General features: G+C 38.4%; 1 protein-coding gene across 1 annotated transcript in view; it reads right to left on the bottom strand.

The window, feature by feature from the left end:
• LOC149254378 (aldehyde dehydrogenase family 7 member B4-like) overlaps nt 1-20,838 on the bottom strand; it is a 245,935-nt gene that overhangs the window by 24,701 nt on the left and 200,396 nt on the right. The window contains exon 9 of the mRNA XM_089454764.1: nt 20,033-20,213. Coding sequence (XP_089310890.1) covers nt 20,033-20,213 — 181 coding nt within the window. The remainder of the gene's footprint in view (nt 1-20,032; nt 20,214-20,838) is intronic.

The following is a 20,838-nucleotide window of genomic DNA, read 5'->3' as shown; positions in this document are numbered from 1 at the left end:
GGGTCCCATATCTATCTGGTCAATACCAGGCCAGACATTTGTTACACTGTCAACACCCTAAGTCAGTTCATGGTGGAACCAAGAGGGCTCATTGGGCAGCATCCAAACATGTTCTCAGATATTTACACGGAACAGTCGATTATGGACACTTGTACACCAAAGTTAAGGATATCAGATTGAGTGGGTTTACTAATGTAGATTGGGCTAGAAGTTCAGCGGATCGGAAAAGTACCTCTAGGTATTGTTTCAACATTGGATCGGGAATGACCTCCTGATGCAGTAGGAAACAGAAATCCGTAGCTCTGAGCTCAGCGGAAGCAGAATATATGGCCGCTAGCACAGCTTCGTGTGAAGCCATATGGCTTAGAAAACTGCCTGTGAACTTATTCAGAAGAAGGATGGAAATGACCAGGGTCATGTGTGATAACCAAAGTTGCATCAAACTCTCTAAAAATCCAATATTTCATGATCGGTCAAAGCACATTGATATTCAGTGTCACTTTGTCGGAGACTGTGTCCAACGAGGAGTTGTACAGTTGAGCTACACTCCTACAGGAGAACAGGTGGCAGACATCCTTACCAAGGCCCTTGGAAGAACAAAGTTTGATTATTTCAAGGAAAAGATGGGGATGATAAAGAATCCATTTCAGTAGCAGAAATGGGTATGATGTTGCAGTGCAGATGCAGTGTTGGGAGGAAGGACCAGCAGCAACACAGATGCAGAGGGAGTTGTAGTGCAGATGTAGTGTTGGGAGGAAGGACCAACAACAACACGGATGCAGAGGGAGCTGCAGTACAGATGTAGCAGTGGCAGTGGTAGAGCCATGGGCAGCAGTACAGGATGCAGCAATGCAAAGGATGTTAAGCAGGAAGGCCAAACATCAGCACAGGTACCGATGTCAGATGATCAGGGTCAGTTGTGGAGTATTACTAGAGCACATTTCTCGCTGAGGAGTGTTGATTTGGGGTAGCATCGGATTTGATCTAGCCATGAAAATTGGTGGAGAGGCTAAAGCACATGAGATCCCCAAGACCCAGAAATCGTTTTGAAAATTCCATCTGAATGAAAAAATTATTAAAATAATTAATATTTTGAATGAGTTCCTAAGTCTAAACTTAAGAAAATAAAAATATTAATGAGTATTAATAAAGATAAGGATGAGAAGCTTCTAAGAGACGACGATCAAGTCTATTTTAATCTTAGTTGTTGATTAGGGACTTAATCTCGGTTGTTGATTCGTCAACAAAAAAAGTATAAGAGAAGGCTTGAGGGTCAGTTGGAGATATACTGAGGGAGACCAGTCAGTGCGATTTCTAGAGCGAGGCTTGCTAAGAAATCCAAACTAAAGGTCAGGATTGCAGCAAGGGGTAGCTAGTACATAACAGAGAGGCAAGAACAGTGTTGGAGGACCAGCGCAGAGTTCAAAGAGGCAGACGCAGAGCTACTTAGGAAGACGTAGAGGCAGTTGGACTGCAGAGTCACTGGAGGGCCTGTGTAGGTGATGCAGAGAGCCCAAGTGCTGACGTAGTGAGATAGATGCTGATGCAGAGGGTCTAGGAGCTGCGCAGAGGCTAGCTGGACATACGTTGAGCCTAGGGAAGGCACTAGAGGATTTGTCTCTGTTGGGTGAGCCACTTTGGCACCCTAGTTGTACTCGAGAAAAGCTTAATAATAAAATCCTCCTCTGTTGCACCGGGTTTTCTTCCATTGGGTTTTTTCGAGGAAAATTGTCCAAAAATATCTGTGTTGATGTGTTTGATTCTTGTGCATGTATTTATTTCTGTATTATGGTGTGATATCTGCAGTAGAATTTATTTTGATATTTATTGAAGGGTTTTCGTAAATAACTTATTGGAAAATAAGTATATAAAATAAATCAGTTGCTGCAATAATAGAATTTTCACACACATGTGATCATGTATAAGACGAAGTAGACTGGGAACATATAGTAAATCCCAGATTTAAAATCAAACTAGAAGAAGAAAAATAAAGAAATCACAAGAAGTTGAAAACCACAAAACTACTATCAAGGAAAAGTTTCATGAGCAGATTCACATATTCTAAAAAGCTCTGTGGCTGCTTTGAAAAATCCACAATTTTATTATGAAAAATATAAAAGCAGTTAGTTAATAGAAACATCACAAACAAAATTCTGCTCTAGAATTCTGCTCTATGATCCTTAAAAGATAAGTAACTTATATCTCACTTCCTTGATTATTGTTGTTGTTTTACTATTAGCTAGCCTCTTATCTCTGTTTCTTTTTGCTAGGTTGTAATTGTTGTTCCATGGTATCCTAGTGAGGATTGCAGATATATAATGAAGGTTGCCAAGGCTCTAGCAGTAGATGGAAGAAGTCGAAGAATGAAGCAAAGCTTGTGACAAGAGGACTTTCCCAAAATCAGTGATTTGTGTTGAGAGATATTGCACTAAATGAGATCCAAGCTCAGAGAGAGCAGGCAGATCAACAAGTTTGAAGTATACCTTGGTTGTGCCGAAGAGAAGTCAATGGTGACTTCCAAATGGATCCACAAAATCTAACGTGCAGAAGATGGCAGCACAGACAAGTACAAAATGAGATTTGAGACTAGAAGTCTCTCCCAAAACAAGGGAGAGGATCATGAAAAGACATTTGCTCTAGTGGCCGTGTACACTTCTATTAGAATTATTGTTGCTTTTGTTATGGATATACATTAGATGGATGTAGAGGTCATTTTTCTCCATGAAAAATTTGAGGAAGAAGTGGAACCACTTCAAGGCTTTGAGGGCCATGAAGTATCTAGCTTGCAAATAGAAGATTGTACCTAAGATTTGGATTGATGGATCAGGGTTGATCCTATATGATTAGTTTCTAACATAAGAAAAAGGACTCATGTGTTAGAGGGAACAATTGTGGCAAAAAGAATTGCTTTTGTAACAAAGGGAGAAGTTAAGGAGCCTTGTTTTAGCTTCAAAGGAAGTTGACCTCTGAGTTCGAAATGATGGACTGTCATTAACATTGTCAAGCTAGATCACTTATATGCTAGAAAGAAACAGTAGTAGAGGGAGCAACCAAGATCGCCACAGTGAAAGCAATTTTACAAAGAGCACCCAGTTAGGGTAGCAAGAAAGTAGTCGATCAACTTATGGTTGAGCTAAGGTATGAACCTCAACATGTGTTGAAGTACCAACATGGTATAGTTGGTTATAGTACAACGAATTATGGTTTGAGATATGTCTTAAACATTCAAGTACAACTGCAGGGATTCACAAATTTTGATTGGGCAAAGAGTGCAAAAGACAAAAAGAGTTCATCATGATGTTACTTTAGTTTGGGCTCCATTATGATTTCTTGGATGAATAGGAAGCAAACATCTATCAAACTTAGTATTGCAAAGGCCAAATATATTGCAACCTAGTTATCAAGTTGAGAAGCAATATGGATTCAAAAACTATTAGCAGGATTGTTTGATCAAGTGCAGGTGACGACTATAATGACAAGTCAAAGCACAGTGAGATATAGTACCAAGACATGGTATAGAAGGAAGCAATGTGACTCTTGTACTATTCTACAGTCAAGTAGATTGTTGACAAAGCCTTTGTCCTAGGGTGAAGTTTATACTTTAGGACAAGCTTAGATTGGTTGAGAATGCTTCCCTCAGTCAGAGGGGGGGTTGTCGTTGTTGCATCAAGGTGAAAAAATTCTTCCTAGGTTAGAATATAGACATGTCAAAGTATTGACCAAGGGTCACAAAATGTGGCTAGGGAGAATGGCCCATAAAGCATCAAGGCCCAGAGTGCTCCCTAGGTAGGCGAGTGAGTGTCTTTAGCATTAGGCATGAGAGTTACCATTCAATTAGCATGGAGGAATGGTAATAGGCCAAGGTTTCACCATAGGTCACAAGTGTTGACTAGATTCCAAGTAGTGACTTTGATAATTGGCGAATTGCTCCAAGGGACAACTTGTTGAACATGATGTTGATGCAGGATGCTTTCCGCAGGCAATGGATTGACACGTCAACAAAGTTAGTTCATTCAGGGATAGTCATTCTCCCTGTGTCAAATGCGTTGACCGTAATTAGGGAGAATGGTCTAATAGAGGACAATCATTCTTTCTGTGTAATGTATATTAACTGTATTTATGAAGAATGGTCTTAGAGGCCCAGAATCACTCAGTTGAGTAGGTGCCTTTTAGCATCAAGATCAAACTTTCCAAATAGGTTGAGTGAGCACATTTAACATCAGGCTCGGAATTACTCATGAGTCATGAAGAGTGAGGCCCTTGGAGATTCACCACGAGTCAAAGATATTGAACAGGATGATGGTGAACCAAGACTAGTCAATATACCATCTGTTAGAGAGACCGGAATTATGGTGACTAGTTGATGCTAATGATGTACTATGTGTTGGGAGTATTGACCATGATTATGGTGATGATGCACCATAGGTTACAGGTACTGATTGAAATGATGGTACCTAGTTGATGTTGTAGATTTTACCATAGGTCAAATTTGTTGACCAAGATTATGGTAATTAAATGATGTTGATGTTGATGATGAAATGTTATAACATTTTCTTAGAGAAATTTGTCAACCAAAGAACATCTAGATAATCACTATGAATACCTCCCTAGCTACGAGGGAGTGTTGAATTTTGTAGCTATAATCGGTCTTCATAATTAATATTTTGGCCCTTAAATTATGTAAGACATGTTTTTCATGTCATTTTATCTTAGTCCTTGAAATGTATATAATGATATACATAAGAAATGTTCTTCATGTCGGCATCAAAGAGAGGGAAAATAAATTTTCAAAATTATTTTTGCTCCATCAAGGGTCACAACCATTCGGCCTCATCAACACTATAAATATGCCACTCATCCTCCTCACACAATTCATGGATAATTTCTCTAAGGAAAAGGTTGTCGAGTTTTTCCCCCATGTGGGTTTTCCCAAGGTAAAATGCTTTGTGTTTCTTGCTTGGTTGTCTCTTTATGATCCTACTGTCATTCTTGTTCTACTGTTGAAGATCTTCTGTGTAATTGCTTAATGATGAATGTGAATATGAATGGATTTAAAGTAAAATCATTAGAAGTAATTATCAGTTAGAAGACCTTTGAAAAATTGCTAGGATATTCCGACACATAGAAAATAATTAAGTACAACTTGGTCTAGTGTATAGTTAGGTAAAGTGTGTTTCTTTAGTATGTATTTTTGTAACTTACAATCTGATAGTCACAATATGTTCTAGACATGAAGTGATCTGATGATTCATTTTCTCCTCGGTATTACTAACACTTGATCTGTGGCTTAACACCCTATTGGTCCATGATCTCTATTTAAAGAGCATGGAGGGTCATTTGTTAGGTGACCGTTCATGAGAGAAGCTTATGTAAATTTTCTTTCTTTTACATTAATAAATTGCCTGAAGTGGCTGCGTTGGCTCAGGTCGTGGACTGTTTCCCTCTTTGAGGGTTTTAACTGTTGAAGAAAGTGTAACTAGGTTCGATCTTCATAATGACATGATCTTTGTATTTGATGTAATAAAAGGAAATAATTTATTTTTGTAATCTTGCTACATGGGTTTCATGAGCAAGAAAGTAATTAGGTCAATGACTTCATCTTGATGTCTTTAGGATTTTATTGTTATATCAAAGAATCATGTCATGTATGGAGAAGCTCTTTAAGAGCCTATGTAAAATGTATTGGTATCAATCATCCCTCCAAGACCAAAAAGAATCCTCCAAGAGCAAGCTCACCAAAATCTGCAAGCAAAACAACAAAGGAATATTATGTCGGCTCCAAAATGAATATATTAAATAAATCAAAGTCATGCCGGATTGGAAAAAGTCATGACTGTTCACACTCTCACGTCAGCTCAATTTGGGAGCACTCACTACTATATATACCCGCTTAGGGTCAACTCAAAAGAGAAGAGATCTTCATCCGACATAAGTCGGTACAACTGCATCCGACTGTCATTTCTTAGATCAACTATTTCCGACCACTCTTGGGCCAAGAAGGCTGCTCTATTGTGTTAGGAGCATCTGTTCCAGTGAGGAACCCCTTTCGTTTCATGCGAAAAAGTTTCTGGTAGCCCTAGCTACATCATTTTTAAGATCTAGAGGTATACAGTCTTTATTTGCAGTTATAGTTATTTATCTCTCTGTTTATTTCGGTTTACAGTCCTCTATATTCTTTTTATTATCGTATCAATACCTTTCATTTCTGTGTATGCTCTTTGCCCCCCGACTCTGTGTGATCTGGGCAAATCAGAAACAGAAAAGAAAAAAGAAAAAAAAAAGGATTTTTCTCATGCGTATGATCTTTTCCGTTGCGACTTTGTGTGATCTCGAAAAACCAGAAACATTGAGGAAAATATATAGTGTCCAGCCAAATCTAACTTTAAGCCGCAAGGGTTCAATTTCTTTTGCATGTTTGTTTTGGTTTGTGTGGTTGTTTTTTGTTTTGTAAGCAAAAAAGGGTTTTTCAAGTAAGCACACACTCCAAACTTCAGTGAGCAAAAAAAAAAAACCCTTCCTCATTTCCAAAATTACTAACCTTTTAAACTAGCTCACTTGGTCCAAAGTTACTTTACGAGAATAGAGGTCTTGGGTTCAAATCTTTCTTTTTGTTGAGTTACTTTTTCAAAAAGCACATGATGTTTTAAAGTTACTTTATGTAAAAGTGTTCTCACCCATTATAAAAAGTGAGTCACTTATAATTCTAAAGTCACTTTATCTTTTATTTAAGTTACAATTTAGAGGATAGTTCATATAGTACCATTGTAAAAGTGACTTTCACTTATTTATAAAAGTGGGTCACATAAAGTAATCGTTTTTTTAAGTGAGCTGATTAGATTAAGTTTGGAAAAGGGGGGGGGGGTTTAATATAACATTATTGTTAATTTATGATATGTTCTATGCTTAGTGCAAATTACTTCGATTTCTTTTTATTAGCCGTTGTTTAGCAATCACATAAACATAAAGTAAAACGTTGATAGAACATTAATAGATCAACAGAAAACAAGCTAAGACAAGAGACACAAGATGTGGCGGCTAGCCAAGGACAAACCCCAATGCGGGGAAACCCTTTGATCAATTCTTCTTTAATCTTCAATAGTTCAGCAAAGAGAAATAATACAAATTCAGAAATCTGTAATTTTATGACAGTAGCAGTAAACCCTAACCAGCAAAGTCAAATCTGGTCAAACAAGGTGAAATTGACCTTCAATATATTTGGTGAATTTCCCGGTCATCTTGTCTTCCAATAGCAAGAAGAAGCAACTCTCAAACAATAGTCAACTGTAATCAGCCTACTGCCCCAAACTAGGGCAGTCAACCCTGGTCAAACCATAGGTCAGAATGCCTCGGTTTTTGTGCCAGAATTTGCGGCCTGCCTAGGAGAGGCAGCCACACCAAAACCGCAGCCCTGAATTGCCCACGTTGGTCAACGCTGGTCAAAGAGATGACCTGTTGCTTCTGTGTCCTCCAAAACTGCATCTTCCTTGCCTCCTTGCTGCGTCCTTCTTCTCCCACGTTGGCTGCTCCTTGTTAACCCAATGCTAAGGGGAGAGAGAGAAGAATGAGTGAGATGAGATGATGAAATAATGCCTCCACCTATCTTGTATTTATATGATATGTTGAACATGTGTGCCACACATTTAGCTGTTGGCTGACCTTGGCAATTTGTCAAGTAATTACAAATAAATTCATATCTCCATAAATACTTGTCGGAATGGGATGATTGTTAGATCAATCCTACACCTCTCGACGAGAGGACTCTAGGAAAAATATCAGCTGCCATAAATAAGATGACCCACATGGAGTTTTGCCCTAGTTTCCAATTTTAACACTCTCTCTCAAATGCACTCTGTCTGACCGTCGGTACTATATTTGCCATCAAATGCATTGCCTTGCACTGCTCGGCTCTGCTTTGCTCTGTTGTGCTGAACTATGAAGAAGAAGAAGTGATCGAGGATGTATCATACCATCCTCCACTGACCCGAAGTCAGTCTCAGAGTGTGTCATACCACTCTCACTGATCCTAGATCAGTATCATTGATCCCAGATCAATAGAGGTCATCCTAGTATAAGGAGTACAGTAGATACAACAATGCATCCATCGATAATACTACTAATGGTCCCTAACCCCATTTCCTTACTCATTGATCAGATGAGAGGTACTACCCATAAGTCCCAGACTACATGGGTAGGATGCCTCGACAAGAGAAGTAATCATCTTGTCCTAAAGTCGCCACGAGGTATCACAGGGGAAGGTTGAACCTTTCACCCTGTACAGAGCGCACCATTAGGGGAGGGTGAGTCACCCTATGGTCGCATGTCGCTCCAAGAAGTACCCCAAGCCCCCCGGAGCTTCCAGAGCTCAATATATGCATCATACACGACCCTCATAAGAGGGTCTCTCAACGACATCAAGTCATTCCCAGGGGCTTCATCAAAATTTCGGCGACCTACTCATCTGTACCGATATGTTGGAGCCTTATTGCTCCCCACTGCACCATATCCCAGATATAGTGGTACCTGATATCGATATGCTTGGAACGATCATGAAATATGGGATTCTCTGATAAACGAATCCCGCTCTGGTTGTCACACAGGATCACGATAGTATCCAATGTAAATCCAAACAGCTCACTGAAGAGCTTCCGCAACTAGACCGCCTCACAAGAGGCCATACTCGCAGCAATGTACTCTGCCTCAGCGGTGCTCAAAGCCACCGACTTCTACTTCCTGCTCATCCAGGATATCGAGGCAGATCCCAAAGAGAAACAATACCCGGAAGTGCTCTTTCGGTCCACCACACTGCCTACCCAATCAGCATCATTATATCAATGTAACCTCACATCTCCAGCAGTGTATCTCAACCCATGAGTGATTGTGCCACGAAGGTATCTCAACAAATTCTTGGCACCAATCCAATGTGTGTGGTGAGGCTCAACCATATGTTGACTCAACGTGTTGACTACAAAGCATATATCCGGACAGGAGTTCACCAAGAACATCAATGCTCCGATGAGTTGACGATACTCGGTAGCATTTTGTAAAACAGGTCTGGCAGCACTACTGCTTAACTTCTTGAAGTCAAGCTCCATCGAGGTAGTCACGGGCTTGCAGTCCACCATACTGAATCTCTCCAATATCTTCACCACATATTTTCCTTGAGATAGGAAAATCTCCCCTGGCTTCTGCCAGACTTCCAGTCCTAAGAAATAGTGCATCAGTCCTAGGTCCTTCATTTCAAACTCAGAAGCCAACTCCCTCTTACATTTGTGAATGAGAGGGTCTGCACCTGTCAGAAAGAGGTTGTCAACGTACAACCCCAATATGAGAGGTTTGTCATCTTCAACCTTAAATTAAAGGTTAGGGTCGACTTCACTCCTAGTGAATCCCAACTTCATCAAGTAGCTATCAATCCTCTCATACCATGCTCGGGGTGCTTTCTTTAGCCCATAGAGGGCTTTCTTCAACCTGCACACATGAGATTCCCGATCATGAATCTCAAATCCTTGGGGTTGTTCCACATAGACTTCCTCTTTGATCGAACCATGCAAGAATGCGGTCTTGACATCCATCTGATGTAAGTTCCATCCTTGCGAAGAAGCAAGGGCTATGATCGAGCGGATGGTGGTATATCGGGCAACAGGTGCAAATATCTCATCATAGTCTATACCTTCCTTCTGAGAGAAGCCACGAGCAACGAAACGAGCCTTATATTTTTTAGCACTTCCATCAACTCCATGCTTTATCTTGTAAAGCCATTACGAAATGACAACTGCTTTGTCCTGGGGTCTGGGGACCACATCCCAGACATCGTTCTTCATGATGGACTCGTATTCCTCAGTCATAGAATCCTTCCATACTTGATGCTTCACAGCTTCTAAGAACAACGAAGGCTCATTTTGAATGATCGTGCTTATGATGGTCAAGTATCCCTGATACATGGTTGTCTTCTTACTTTCATGGAAAGTCCCTCTAGGTGCAATGTGTCCCTCGGCATCATCAAGTGTCCCCCTGAGCCATGAAGGCCGCTTCTTAGAAGAGGAAGACTCTTGCGGAGGGGGATCAATAGGATCCATAGGTTCTTCCACATCGGGCATCGTCTCTTCTTCCTTTTCCTCCGGTTTCCTGGTGTCAGCTTCTTTAGATTCCCTTAGAGTAGGAAGATTGTCAACTTTGCTAAGAGCCATATCTTCGTCAAAGGTGACATCATGGCTAATCTTGACTTCCCTTTGACCAGCAACATAGATTCTATAGCCCTTAGTATTTTCGCTATAGCCCACAAAGATTCATTTCTTTCCAGATGCACCCAATTTATTCTTTTTCTCTTTCGGCACATGAAAATATATAGGACTTCCAAAAATTCTAAAATGAGATACATCGGGTTTCTTACCAGTAAACATCTCTTCAGGAGTCTTGGAACCCAATGCTTGATGAGGGCATCGGTTTTGAACATATATGGCGGTATTCAGAGCTTGGCCCATAGAAACTTCAGAAGCCTTTGATTATGGAGCATAGCACAAACAACTTCCACAATTGTATGATTCTTCCTTTTTGCCACACCATTTTGCTCAGGAGTATATGGTGTTGTAGTCTCCCTCTTAATGCTAGCCTCTTTGCAAAAGTCATGGAACTCATTGGATTCATACTCGGTCCCATTATCAGTCCTTAAGATCTTGATATTCTTTTCGGTTTGATTCGCGATCAAGGCTTTGAAGTGACGAAACCAGGAGAAAACTTCATCCTTCTTTTTCAAGAAGTATATCCAAGTCTTGTGAGAATAATCATCTGTAAAAGTGAGGTAATATAAATACTCTCCCAAGGAGTTCACAGGCATCATACCAAATATGTCTGAGTGAACCAACTGCAATATATCGGAGGTCTTGCTATGGCTTGAGGGGAATGGTCCCCTTTTGAGCTCTCCTTCGGCACATCCCAGACATACACCTTCTTGCTCTATTTTGAACTCGGGTATCCCTGTCACCATTTGTCTCACATCAGGTAGAGCTTTATAATGAAGGTGAGCAAACCTCTAATGCCATAGTTCGAACTGAAGGGATGTGTCACAAGACATGACACCCAACGGACTTCCTCCAACCTGATATAATGAATCAACTCGAAACCCAAGAGTGAAAGCATCTTTAAGATTCTTTTTCCATACACGTACCTTGCCATCGACGAAGGCCACCTTATAGCCTTTGTCTTCCATTGCTGAAATGGACACCAAGTTCTTTTTGAGATCAGGTACATATAGGACTTCTTGCAAATGAATTGTATTACCCTGATTCAATTGAAGAGTGACATTCCCTACGCCTTTCACGGGATATTTTGAGTTGTCCCCAAGAACAATTTCCAGGTTGGTCTCCTTCTCTATCAGATTAGAGAGAGCTTCTTTGTAACCAATGAAGTGCCTTGAGGCACCACTATCAATAAGCCAATTTCCCAGCGAGCCCGGGGGAGCAGGAGTAGAGAAGGTCGCTGGTAGATAATATTCATCTTGCTTATTGTTAACAACGTTACATTCATACCTGGAGTTTCTTGGCTTCTTGGAGGGTTGACCACTTCCTTGATTTCCAGCATTCCTCTTTCCATTGAACCTGCCATTCCTTTGATTGCCTCGTGAGTGATTTTGATCATCGTCATGATGTGAGTCCCTTTTATCAGGGCACTCCCTTGCATAGTGGCCCATCTTGTTGCAATTGTAACATCTTCCTTTTCTTCCACCCTTCAATCAAGCCTTTCCTTTAGATTTAGCCTCGGAATTGTTTCTCCTTTTAGCATGAGAGGAGAATGCAGCGGGATTGCCTCTAAGTGCAGGCATTTCCTGCTCTTCCATCCTTGTTTCTTCTTGAATGCATCTCGCCATCAGTTCCTCAAATCCAAGGATTACATTATTGTTGAGAAGAGTGGTTCTAAATATGTACCATTCAGATGGGAGCCCTCTGAGAGTTGTGATAGTCATTTCCCTGTCAGGAACGACTTCCCCAATTGATAGGAGATCATTCTTGATCTCGGTGATCCTTAAGAAGTATGCTTGCATACTCTCATCTTTGCCCTTCTTAACTTCCTTCAGCTTATTTCTAAGGAACGAAACTTGATTTGCATCATTAAATTTAAATAAACTTACCAGTCTATCGTAGATTTCCTTCGAGGTGGTCAGCTCAGAAACATAGGCCACCAGAGACTTGTCGGTAGAGTCCTGGATGATCTTCTTCACTTTGACTTCTCCCCTGGTCCACTTGTTCCTAGCAGCAGTAGATGCATTTGATGGAGGCTCAACGATTCTGCCTCTCACATGGTCCAACACTTCCTGCTCTTTTAATGTCAGATCGAGAGACAACTTCCATTTATGGTATGTTCTATGCTTAGTGCAGTTTACTTCAATTTCTTTTTATTAGCCGTCGTTTAGCAATCACATAAACATAAAGTAAAACGCTGATAGAACATTAACAGATCGACAGAAAACAAGCCAAGACAAGAGACACAAGATGTAGCGGCTAGCTAGGGACAAACCCCAATGCGGGGAAACCCTTTGATCAATTCTTCTTTAATCTTCAATAGTTCAGCAGAGAGAAATAGTACAAATTCATAAATCTGTAATTTTATGACAGCAGCAGTAAACCCTAACCAGCAAAGTCAAATCTGGTCAAACAAGGTGAAATTGACCTTCAATATATTTGGTCAATTTCCCAGTCATCTAGTCTTCCAACAACAACAAGAAGCAGCCCTCAAACAACCCCAAAAACACAATCAAACAGCAGTCAATTGTAATCAGCCTGCTGCCCCAAACTAGGGCAGTCAACCCTGGTCAAACCATAGGTCAGAATGCCTCGGTTTTTGTGCCAAAATTTGCGGCTTACCTAGGAGAGGCAGCCACACCAAAACCACAGCCCTGAATTGCCCACGTTGGTCAACTTTGGTCAAAGAGATTACCAGATTCTTCTGCATCTTCCTTGCCTTCTTGTTGCATCCTTCTTCTCCCACGTTGGTTGCTCCTTGTTAACCCAATGCTAAGGAGAGAGAGAGAGAGGAATGAGTGAGATGAGATGATGAAATAATGCCTCCACCTATCTTGTATTTATATGAGATGTTGAACATGTGTGTCACACATTTAGTTGTTGGCCGACCTTGACAGTTTGTCAAGTAATTACAAATAGATTAATATCTCCATAAATACTTGTCGGAATGAGATGATCGTTAGATCAATCCTACACCTCTTGATGAGAGGAATCTAGAAAAATATCAGCTACCATAAATAAGATGACCCACATGGAGTTTGGCCCTAGTTGCCAATTTTAACAATTATCATTCACTTCCCAACATTCACGTAATTCGTCGGCATCTTCAACAACTTTTCTTCAAAAAGTCGTAACGTCTTCATCCAGAAGCCGTTTTCATAGCCATTTTTTTTAATTGGCCTAATTTTTCCAGATATTTCCATTGGAACACGTAGTTTCAGCATCTACAACTTCAGTTTCTTTTAAAATGGAAAGTCCATGCCTAGTTATTCTTGACAGAACCAACTACTTCCAATGGCTATCCTACATTGTGGATTTATTTAAAAGTAAAGGTCTTTATAGAATAGCCTCAGGCCAAGAGTCTAAACCTAAAGATGAAGATAAGTAAGTCAAATGGGAAAATAAGCAAGATCAAGCACGTGGGTTTACAGGGATGTCTATTTCTCTAGACCTTAGATTCCACATTGCAAAAATTGATACACCCAATGAAGCAATGAAACAACTCAATAATTTTTTTGGAATTAAAAATGAAATTAGAGCCCATCAACTCGAAAATGAGTTGCTTACATTAGACCCCAATAATTTTTCTTCCATTGAAGATTTTTTGTCCAAGTTCAAGACCCTTAGACTTCTCTTGGAAAGTGTTAAGGTTAAGAAAGAAGATGGTAGCCTTATCTATTCCATTCTTACCAAGTTAGGACCAGCATACTCTGTGTTTGTTTCCACCTTCCATTCTACTAGAGAAGCCTTTATTTCTCAAGGACAAGACTACAAGTCCCCCTCTTTTGATGCTTTTTGTGATTCTTTAATAAAAGAACAAGAAAAACTCTTACACCTCGGTCTTCTTAATACTCGAAAGTCTTCTAAGAAAGCCTTAGCAGCCCAACAACAACCAAGTTCAAAGAATCCTAAGAAGCAGCATCCTGAAAGGAATGGTCCTAAACCAAACAAGGGTCTTAAGCCATTTCAGTCTCAAAATGAAAAATCAACTCAACAAAATGATAAGGCAACTAAAAATAAAGGGAAGACGACTGATAGACATTGCAACTTTTGTAATCGTGATGGCCACTTAGAATCCAAATGCTTTAAGAACATGGAAGCCTTGGAAGTAGCAATGAAGAAGAATAACATCCATTTGGAGCACTCTTCAACTTCAACTTCAGGAATAGCACTCTCTGCATGTGGTTGTCAAGCATCTCAATCTAGTTATGCACTAAATGTATCTTCTTCTTCTCATTCTCATGAGTGGCTCATTGATTCTGGAGCTTCTTATCACATGGCCAAAAACAAAGGCATGTTTTCTTCATTATATGATTGTAACACCAAAAATATATATGTTGGTGATGATAGATCTCTTAGTGTTGTAGGGACTAGAACTATTCATCTAGACAATGGTCATGTATTATGTGTTCCTACCTTATCCTGCAACCTTATATCTGCATATCAGATAAGTCATTCAAGTGAAGGTAAAACCATTGAATTTTCACCTCATGATGTTGCAATTAAGGACCTAAGAGATACTAGACAGATTTTAGCTAATTACATTGCTAATGATTCTACAAGGTTGTATAAGTTTAACAACTTTGGGTCATCAACTCTTCCCTCGGTATTTGTTGCTCATAATGATGAAGTGAGCAAACTTTGGCATGAGCGATTTGGTCACTTAAACTATCACTCCCTTCAAAATCTATGTAAAGAAAATATGGTGACAGGTCTTCCTATGGTATCTTGCAGAGATGGTGTTTGTTCCGAATGTGTACTCGAAAAACATCATTGGGATAGTTTTGAAAAACGTGAGGCACGCCTCAACACCTTTACAGCTTGTGCATAGTGATTTATGTGGTCCACTTCCAGTTGTTTCATTCTCTGGCTACAAGTAATTCTTAACTTTCATTGATGATTTCTCCAGACGCACTTGGGTATACTTCTTAAAACTCAAGAGTGAAGTCTTTAACATGTTCTTGGCCTTTAAGGCCTTTGTTTTGAAACAAACTGGACATCAAATTCTTAAGCTAAGATCTGATAATGGCAGAGAATATGTTAACAAAAAATACATCAACTTTTGCACTGAGCATGGAATTCAATTGCAACATATTGTTCCATATACTCCACAGCAAAATGGTGTCGCTGAAAGGAAGAATCGCACCTTAAAGGAAATGGTTAATCATATGCTTCAATCTAAAGCACTTATTCTTAATTTTTGGGCAGAAGCAATTAACTATGCAAATTACATAGTAAATCGCACTCCTACTAAGGTTTTAAAGAATATCACTCCAAAAGAAGCAAGGAGCTCAATTAAACCAGATGTAAGTCACTTTCGTGTTTTCGGATGTGAAGCATGGGCCCATATTCCAGATGAGAAACATAAATCCTTAGAACCTAAGAGTGAAAAATGTATTTGCGTTGGATATTCTAAAGGTGTCAAAGGATATAGACTTCTTCAACCTAAATCCAAAAATGTTATCATTAGAAGAGATGTAAATTTGGCGGAAAATATATCTGCCTACGAGCCTCATTTAGCGGATGTGCCACCTCTCTCTATCCCTTCTACTTCTAAAAATATTCTTTCTTCAGATGATGACAGCGAGGATGACAATCCTCCCCCACCTTCTCGGGATCCTCCTTCAGCTCCTCAACTTCCAAAATGGGTCCGCACTACTCGAGATGTAGCAGGTGCTCTTGCAGGTGATCCTACAGATCAACGTTGTACACGTTCTCAGTTCGATAGAGCCTCTTCTTTGTTGGCTCAAGCTTCAGCGAATTATGATCTTGACACCTTTGCAAAAGCTTCAGGCCATCCAAATTGGGACGCAGCTATGAATGAAGAATATCGTTCATTATTGGAAAACGATACATGGGATTGTGTTCCTCTTCCAAAGGGACGAAAACTTGTTAGATGCAAATGGGTTTACAGAACCAAGTTTGGACTAGATGGAAAAGTTGATAAACATAAAGCTCGTCTTGTTGCTAAGGATTTTTCACCAGTTGAAGGTATTGACTATATTGAAACCTTCTCCCATGTTTCCAAAATGAACTCTATCTGCCTTGTTCTTTCCCTTGTTTCCTCTTTCAAATGAGAAGTCCATCAAATGGATGTTAAATCCACCTTCTTGCATGGGGACTTGCATGAAGAAATCTATATGGAACAACCTCTTGCCTTTATACAAACAGACTCTAGCGTTGTATGTCGGCTTAAGAAATCCATTTATGGTCTCAAGCAAGCCCCTCGGGCTTGGTATGCCAAAATGGATAGCTTTCTTTTAGATACCGGCTTTTCTAGGTGTCATTCTGACAATACTGTCTACACCAAGAAAGTGGGTAAGTCTCTTATCATTCTTGTTCTTTATGTTGATAATCTTATCCTTACTGGTAGTGTATAAACCATGTGAAGTCTAGCCTTAAAAAGCAATTTGAAATGACAAACTTAGGACACTTGCACTATTTTCTTGGTCTTCAAGTCTTGTAATCCAAAGAAGTTATTTCCCTTTCCTAGTCCATATATGCCTGTGATCTTCTACACCACTTTCACATGGAAGATTGTAAGCCAGCCCCTTCTCCCTTTCCGTCTAGAGCCAAACTTCTAGTCACTTGTACTTCCCCTGAATTTGATGCTACCTTATACCGTTAGCTTGTTGGAAAATTTTTGTATCTGACCCATACCCGTCCTGACCTTTCCTTTGTTGTTGGCCTTATTGCTCAATTTATGCAAAACCCATATGAAAGTCATTGGAAAGCAGCTAAAAGAATACTTCGTTATGTTCGAGGTACAATTCAGTTTGGGATTCATTACAATGCAGAAGCATCTCCTCTATTGGTTGGTTTCGTTGATTCTGATTGGGCTGGTGACCCTGATGATCGGAAGTCTATGGCAGGTTATGTCTTCACTCTTGGTTTTGGAGCTATTACATGGGCTTGCAAGAAACAAAGTGTCATTTCTCTTTCTTCAGCAAAAGTAGAGTATCGTGGCGTTGTTGAAGCTAGTAAGGAAGCCATGTGGCTTCATCAGATCCTGTCAGAGTTTGGTTTTCAGCAGCAGCATCTAACTACACTTTGGTGTGATAATCAAAGTGCCATTCAACTATGCAAAGATCGAATCCAACATCAGCGCGGCAAACACATTGAACTATACATGCACTTCATCAGAAAGCTCATTCATGACCATGTTCTTGAAGTGCAATATTGTTCAACCGATGATCAAATTGCAGAAATCTTTACAAAGGCTCTCACAGAGGCGACATTTACTAAACTTCAATTTATGGTTGGAGTTCAAGAAGTTGTCACTAAGGGGGGATAGGCTCTAATGCCTCCTTCCTTCTCCTATTGTGTCATCTTTGTACATCCTTCAATCCTATCCCAAGTTGTTCTTAAGGGGGGATGTTAGGATATTCCGACACATAGGAAATAATTAAGTACAACTTGGTCTAGTGTATAGTTAGGTAAAATGTGTTTCTTTAGTATGTACTTTTTGTAACTTACAATCTGACGGTCACGATATGTTTTAGACATGAAGTGATCTGACGGTTCATTCTCTCCTCGGTATTACTAACACTTGATCCGTAGCTTAACACCCGACTGGTCCATGATCTCTATTTAAAGAGCGTGGATGGTCATTTGTTAGGTGACTATTCATGAGAGAAGCTTATTTAAATTTTCTTTCTTTTTCATTAATAAATTGCCTTAAGTGGCCGCGTTGGTTTACGTCGTGCATTGTTTCCCTCTTTGAGGATTTTAACCACGTCAAAATATTGGTGTACCGATCTATGATCTGTTTGTGAGCGGTGTCCTTTGGTGTTCTATCTAAGAAACTTACCCTATAAATTCCTACAAAAATCAATATGGGGCTTGTTTTATAAAATATATAAATAATTGACATTGAAATATTTTACTTATGATATACATTCTCCACATTAAAATGTTAATACATGCTCCCTCATATTTGGAAGTAGAAAGCATCTCTCTCTCTCTCTCTCTTTCTCTCCTATATATATATATATATATATATATACACGCATTGAATTATTTATTTTTGTTATTAATATATTTTTAAATGTTACATGTTCACTCCATATTAAGCATTGAAGGAATTACAAATGTCCTTCATAACTTGAATTAAAAAGAACCAATTAATGGATTAAGAACTATGTCACTCTTTCTCTTTCTATATTTATATATTTTATGTTAAAATCTTTTACTCAACATACATATTGAAATATTTGATTTATGAAGCACATTATACTTTTTATTATTATTAATATTTTTCAAATATTATATATGAACTGCATATTAAGAATTGAATAAATTACACATCTCCTTTAGAATGGAATGTGAAATATAAGAAAATTTAAATTTAAATTTAAACTACTTTATTTTTCTCTATATAAAGCTGATATAAAATTATGTTATTTAATATGGACATTGAAATGTTTTATTTATGGATGACACTATTTTTTTGTTATTTATATATTTTTGTTTTAAATATTACATGGCAACTAAACACAAAATGAAATGCACATCATATAATATCAATAATATTAGCTTTACATGCAATCTATCAACTCCATATTAAGTAGTCAAGGAATTACATATCTCTCTCCTACTAAAAACTAAATTAATTTTTTTATACTTTCAATTACTTTATATTTCTATATAAAGTTGATATAAAATTAAGGTGGGATTTGAAGTATTTTATTTATGATCAACATTGATTAAGGTGACGTTAAAAACAAATTAATCAATGGTGCTTTTTATAAACCAGATATAAAAGAAATATAAGATTGTATAAAAGTTTTAAGCAATCTTAATCCAATCATTACAGGGATAAATGATCAACTTTAAAAAAAAAAAAATTGCAGCTTCAAGAAAAAGAAAGATAAATGTCATAATATGCCAAATGTATTAAACAAACTAACTTGAAAAAAAAGAGCTAAGAAATTCAAGAAGAGTGTATTAATTATACTTTAGAAGCACTAAAAAGATAATTTTGGAGATGGTAATTTACAACATATTTTTGGCACATGAAATAACTAAAAATTCAAATAAATTATTTGAATAAAGGGGAGTCAATCATTTATTTTGACTAAAGGCAAAAAATCACGAGGAATAATCGAGAAAAAATCTCAATGAATATCTATATCACCTCCAGAAATATTTTCGAAGAAGCAACATGAAGAGATGGCCCTAAAAGATGCTTTAAGATGGAAAGAAGAGTGAGCAGTGGTTTCAACTTTAAAACCTTATTTCCTTTGAAATAGAGAGCTAAATATTATAAATTAGCTTAGAACTCCTAAAATTTACAAGGTAAAGATTGACATAGAATTTCTAGTTATAATAATTAAAAATTTGATTTGACACTTCATGAAATAAATAATACCTTGGGTTTTCACAAGCATAAACTTGACTCTAACAAGTTCATGCTTTACTCTCTACTAATTTCCAAACAGAAGCTCTAACAAGGCAGGTGATTTTAACCACTAAGTTGTTGTTGTATTATGTTCATCTTGTCATGCCATACATCTTTTCATGGATACCGTCAATGGAATTGAGGCAATTGTCGACTATTTGTAACTTGTAAGAACAAATTAAACTCCTAGATTTCAAATAGAAGAAGATAATCTAACAGATATACACGCATAATTAGATTTGGCAATAACTACTTACATAATTAGAGTAACACAGCATCAACTTTAGATTTGAAGATCGATGTCATCTTATTGGAATTTATTGTAATGCCAAATTCATTGGCTGCACATGGAAACAAACCAGAGGAGACACCAAAGAGTCGGGGTGATACTAGTTACCTTCGTGCTTCCAGTGAAAGAGACCAATGGGATTCTTCCATCTTCAGCTATCGCCTGCCCAATCTCTGCACCACCACAGGTGCAGGTGAAAATGGCACCAGGCAAGCCATTTCTCTCTAACACCTCGGCTATGAGTTTTGTTGTCGCTATAGTGATCAATGGTGTAGTAGGAGCACCTTTCCTGTATCACATGAGAAAAGGGACTCATTATCAACACATTCCAGTACTTTACAATACCAATACTCTGCTCTTAAACAGGACTCTACATTATTTCATTCAAAGAACCGAAAATTGCTGCTAAAAGATGAAATCCTTGGTTAAGAACAGCACTTTATTTTACTAAAGTATTAATAGACTTAAGATAAGATAGAATCAACAATTTTAAGATAATGGGGTGAGTATATTTTGGCTGTAGGTCTCAGCAGCCAAATTTGTGACCAATTCTGTGCCATGAAATGTGTTACTACACAAAACAAAATATTAATCATTTTGGGAAGAGACTATCAAGTAATATATATATATATATAGATATGAATTGACACATGACTTAACACAATGACATGTCCCATCAATCTCATTACCTGTCAATGTCAATGCATATATATGCCATCAATAATCATATCATTCAGTTTCATATCTTTTTAATTATTTAATGATCCCAGATGGATTCCCGTTGTCTATGCTTTATATAATTTCCAGTCGACTATGCTTCGTAGGTTGGATATTTCTTTACTAAATGAACATTGTTCATTTCATTAGTATCAGGCCCAACCCCAATTCTGGCCTCTGGCCACACTTTTTATCAG

The sequence above is a fragment of the Pinus tabuliformis genome, chromosome 7, assembly GCF_031772625.1.
Source record: "Pinus tabuliformis cultivar Carrire ecotype Pingquan chromosome 7, CPIR1, whole genome shotgun sequence".
Lineage (NCBI taxonomy): Eukaryota > Viridiplantae > Streptophyta > Pinopsida > Pinales > Pinaceae > Pinus > Pinus tabuliformis.
Note: the sequence above shows the minus strand (reverse complement) of the source record. Positions and strands in the feature narration are given on the sequence as shown.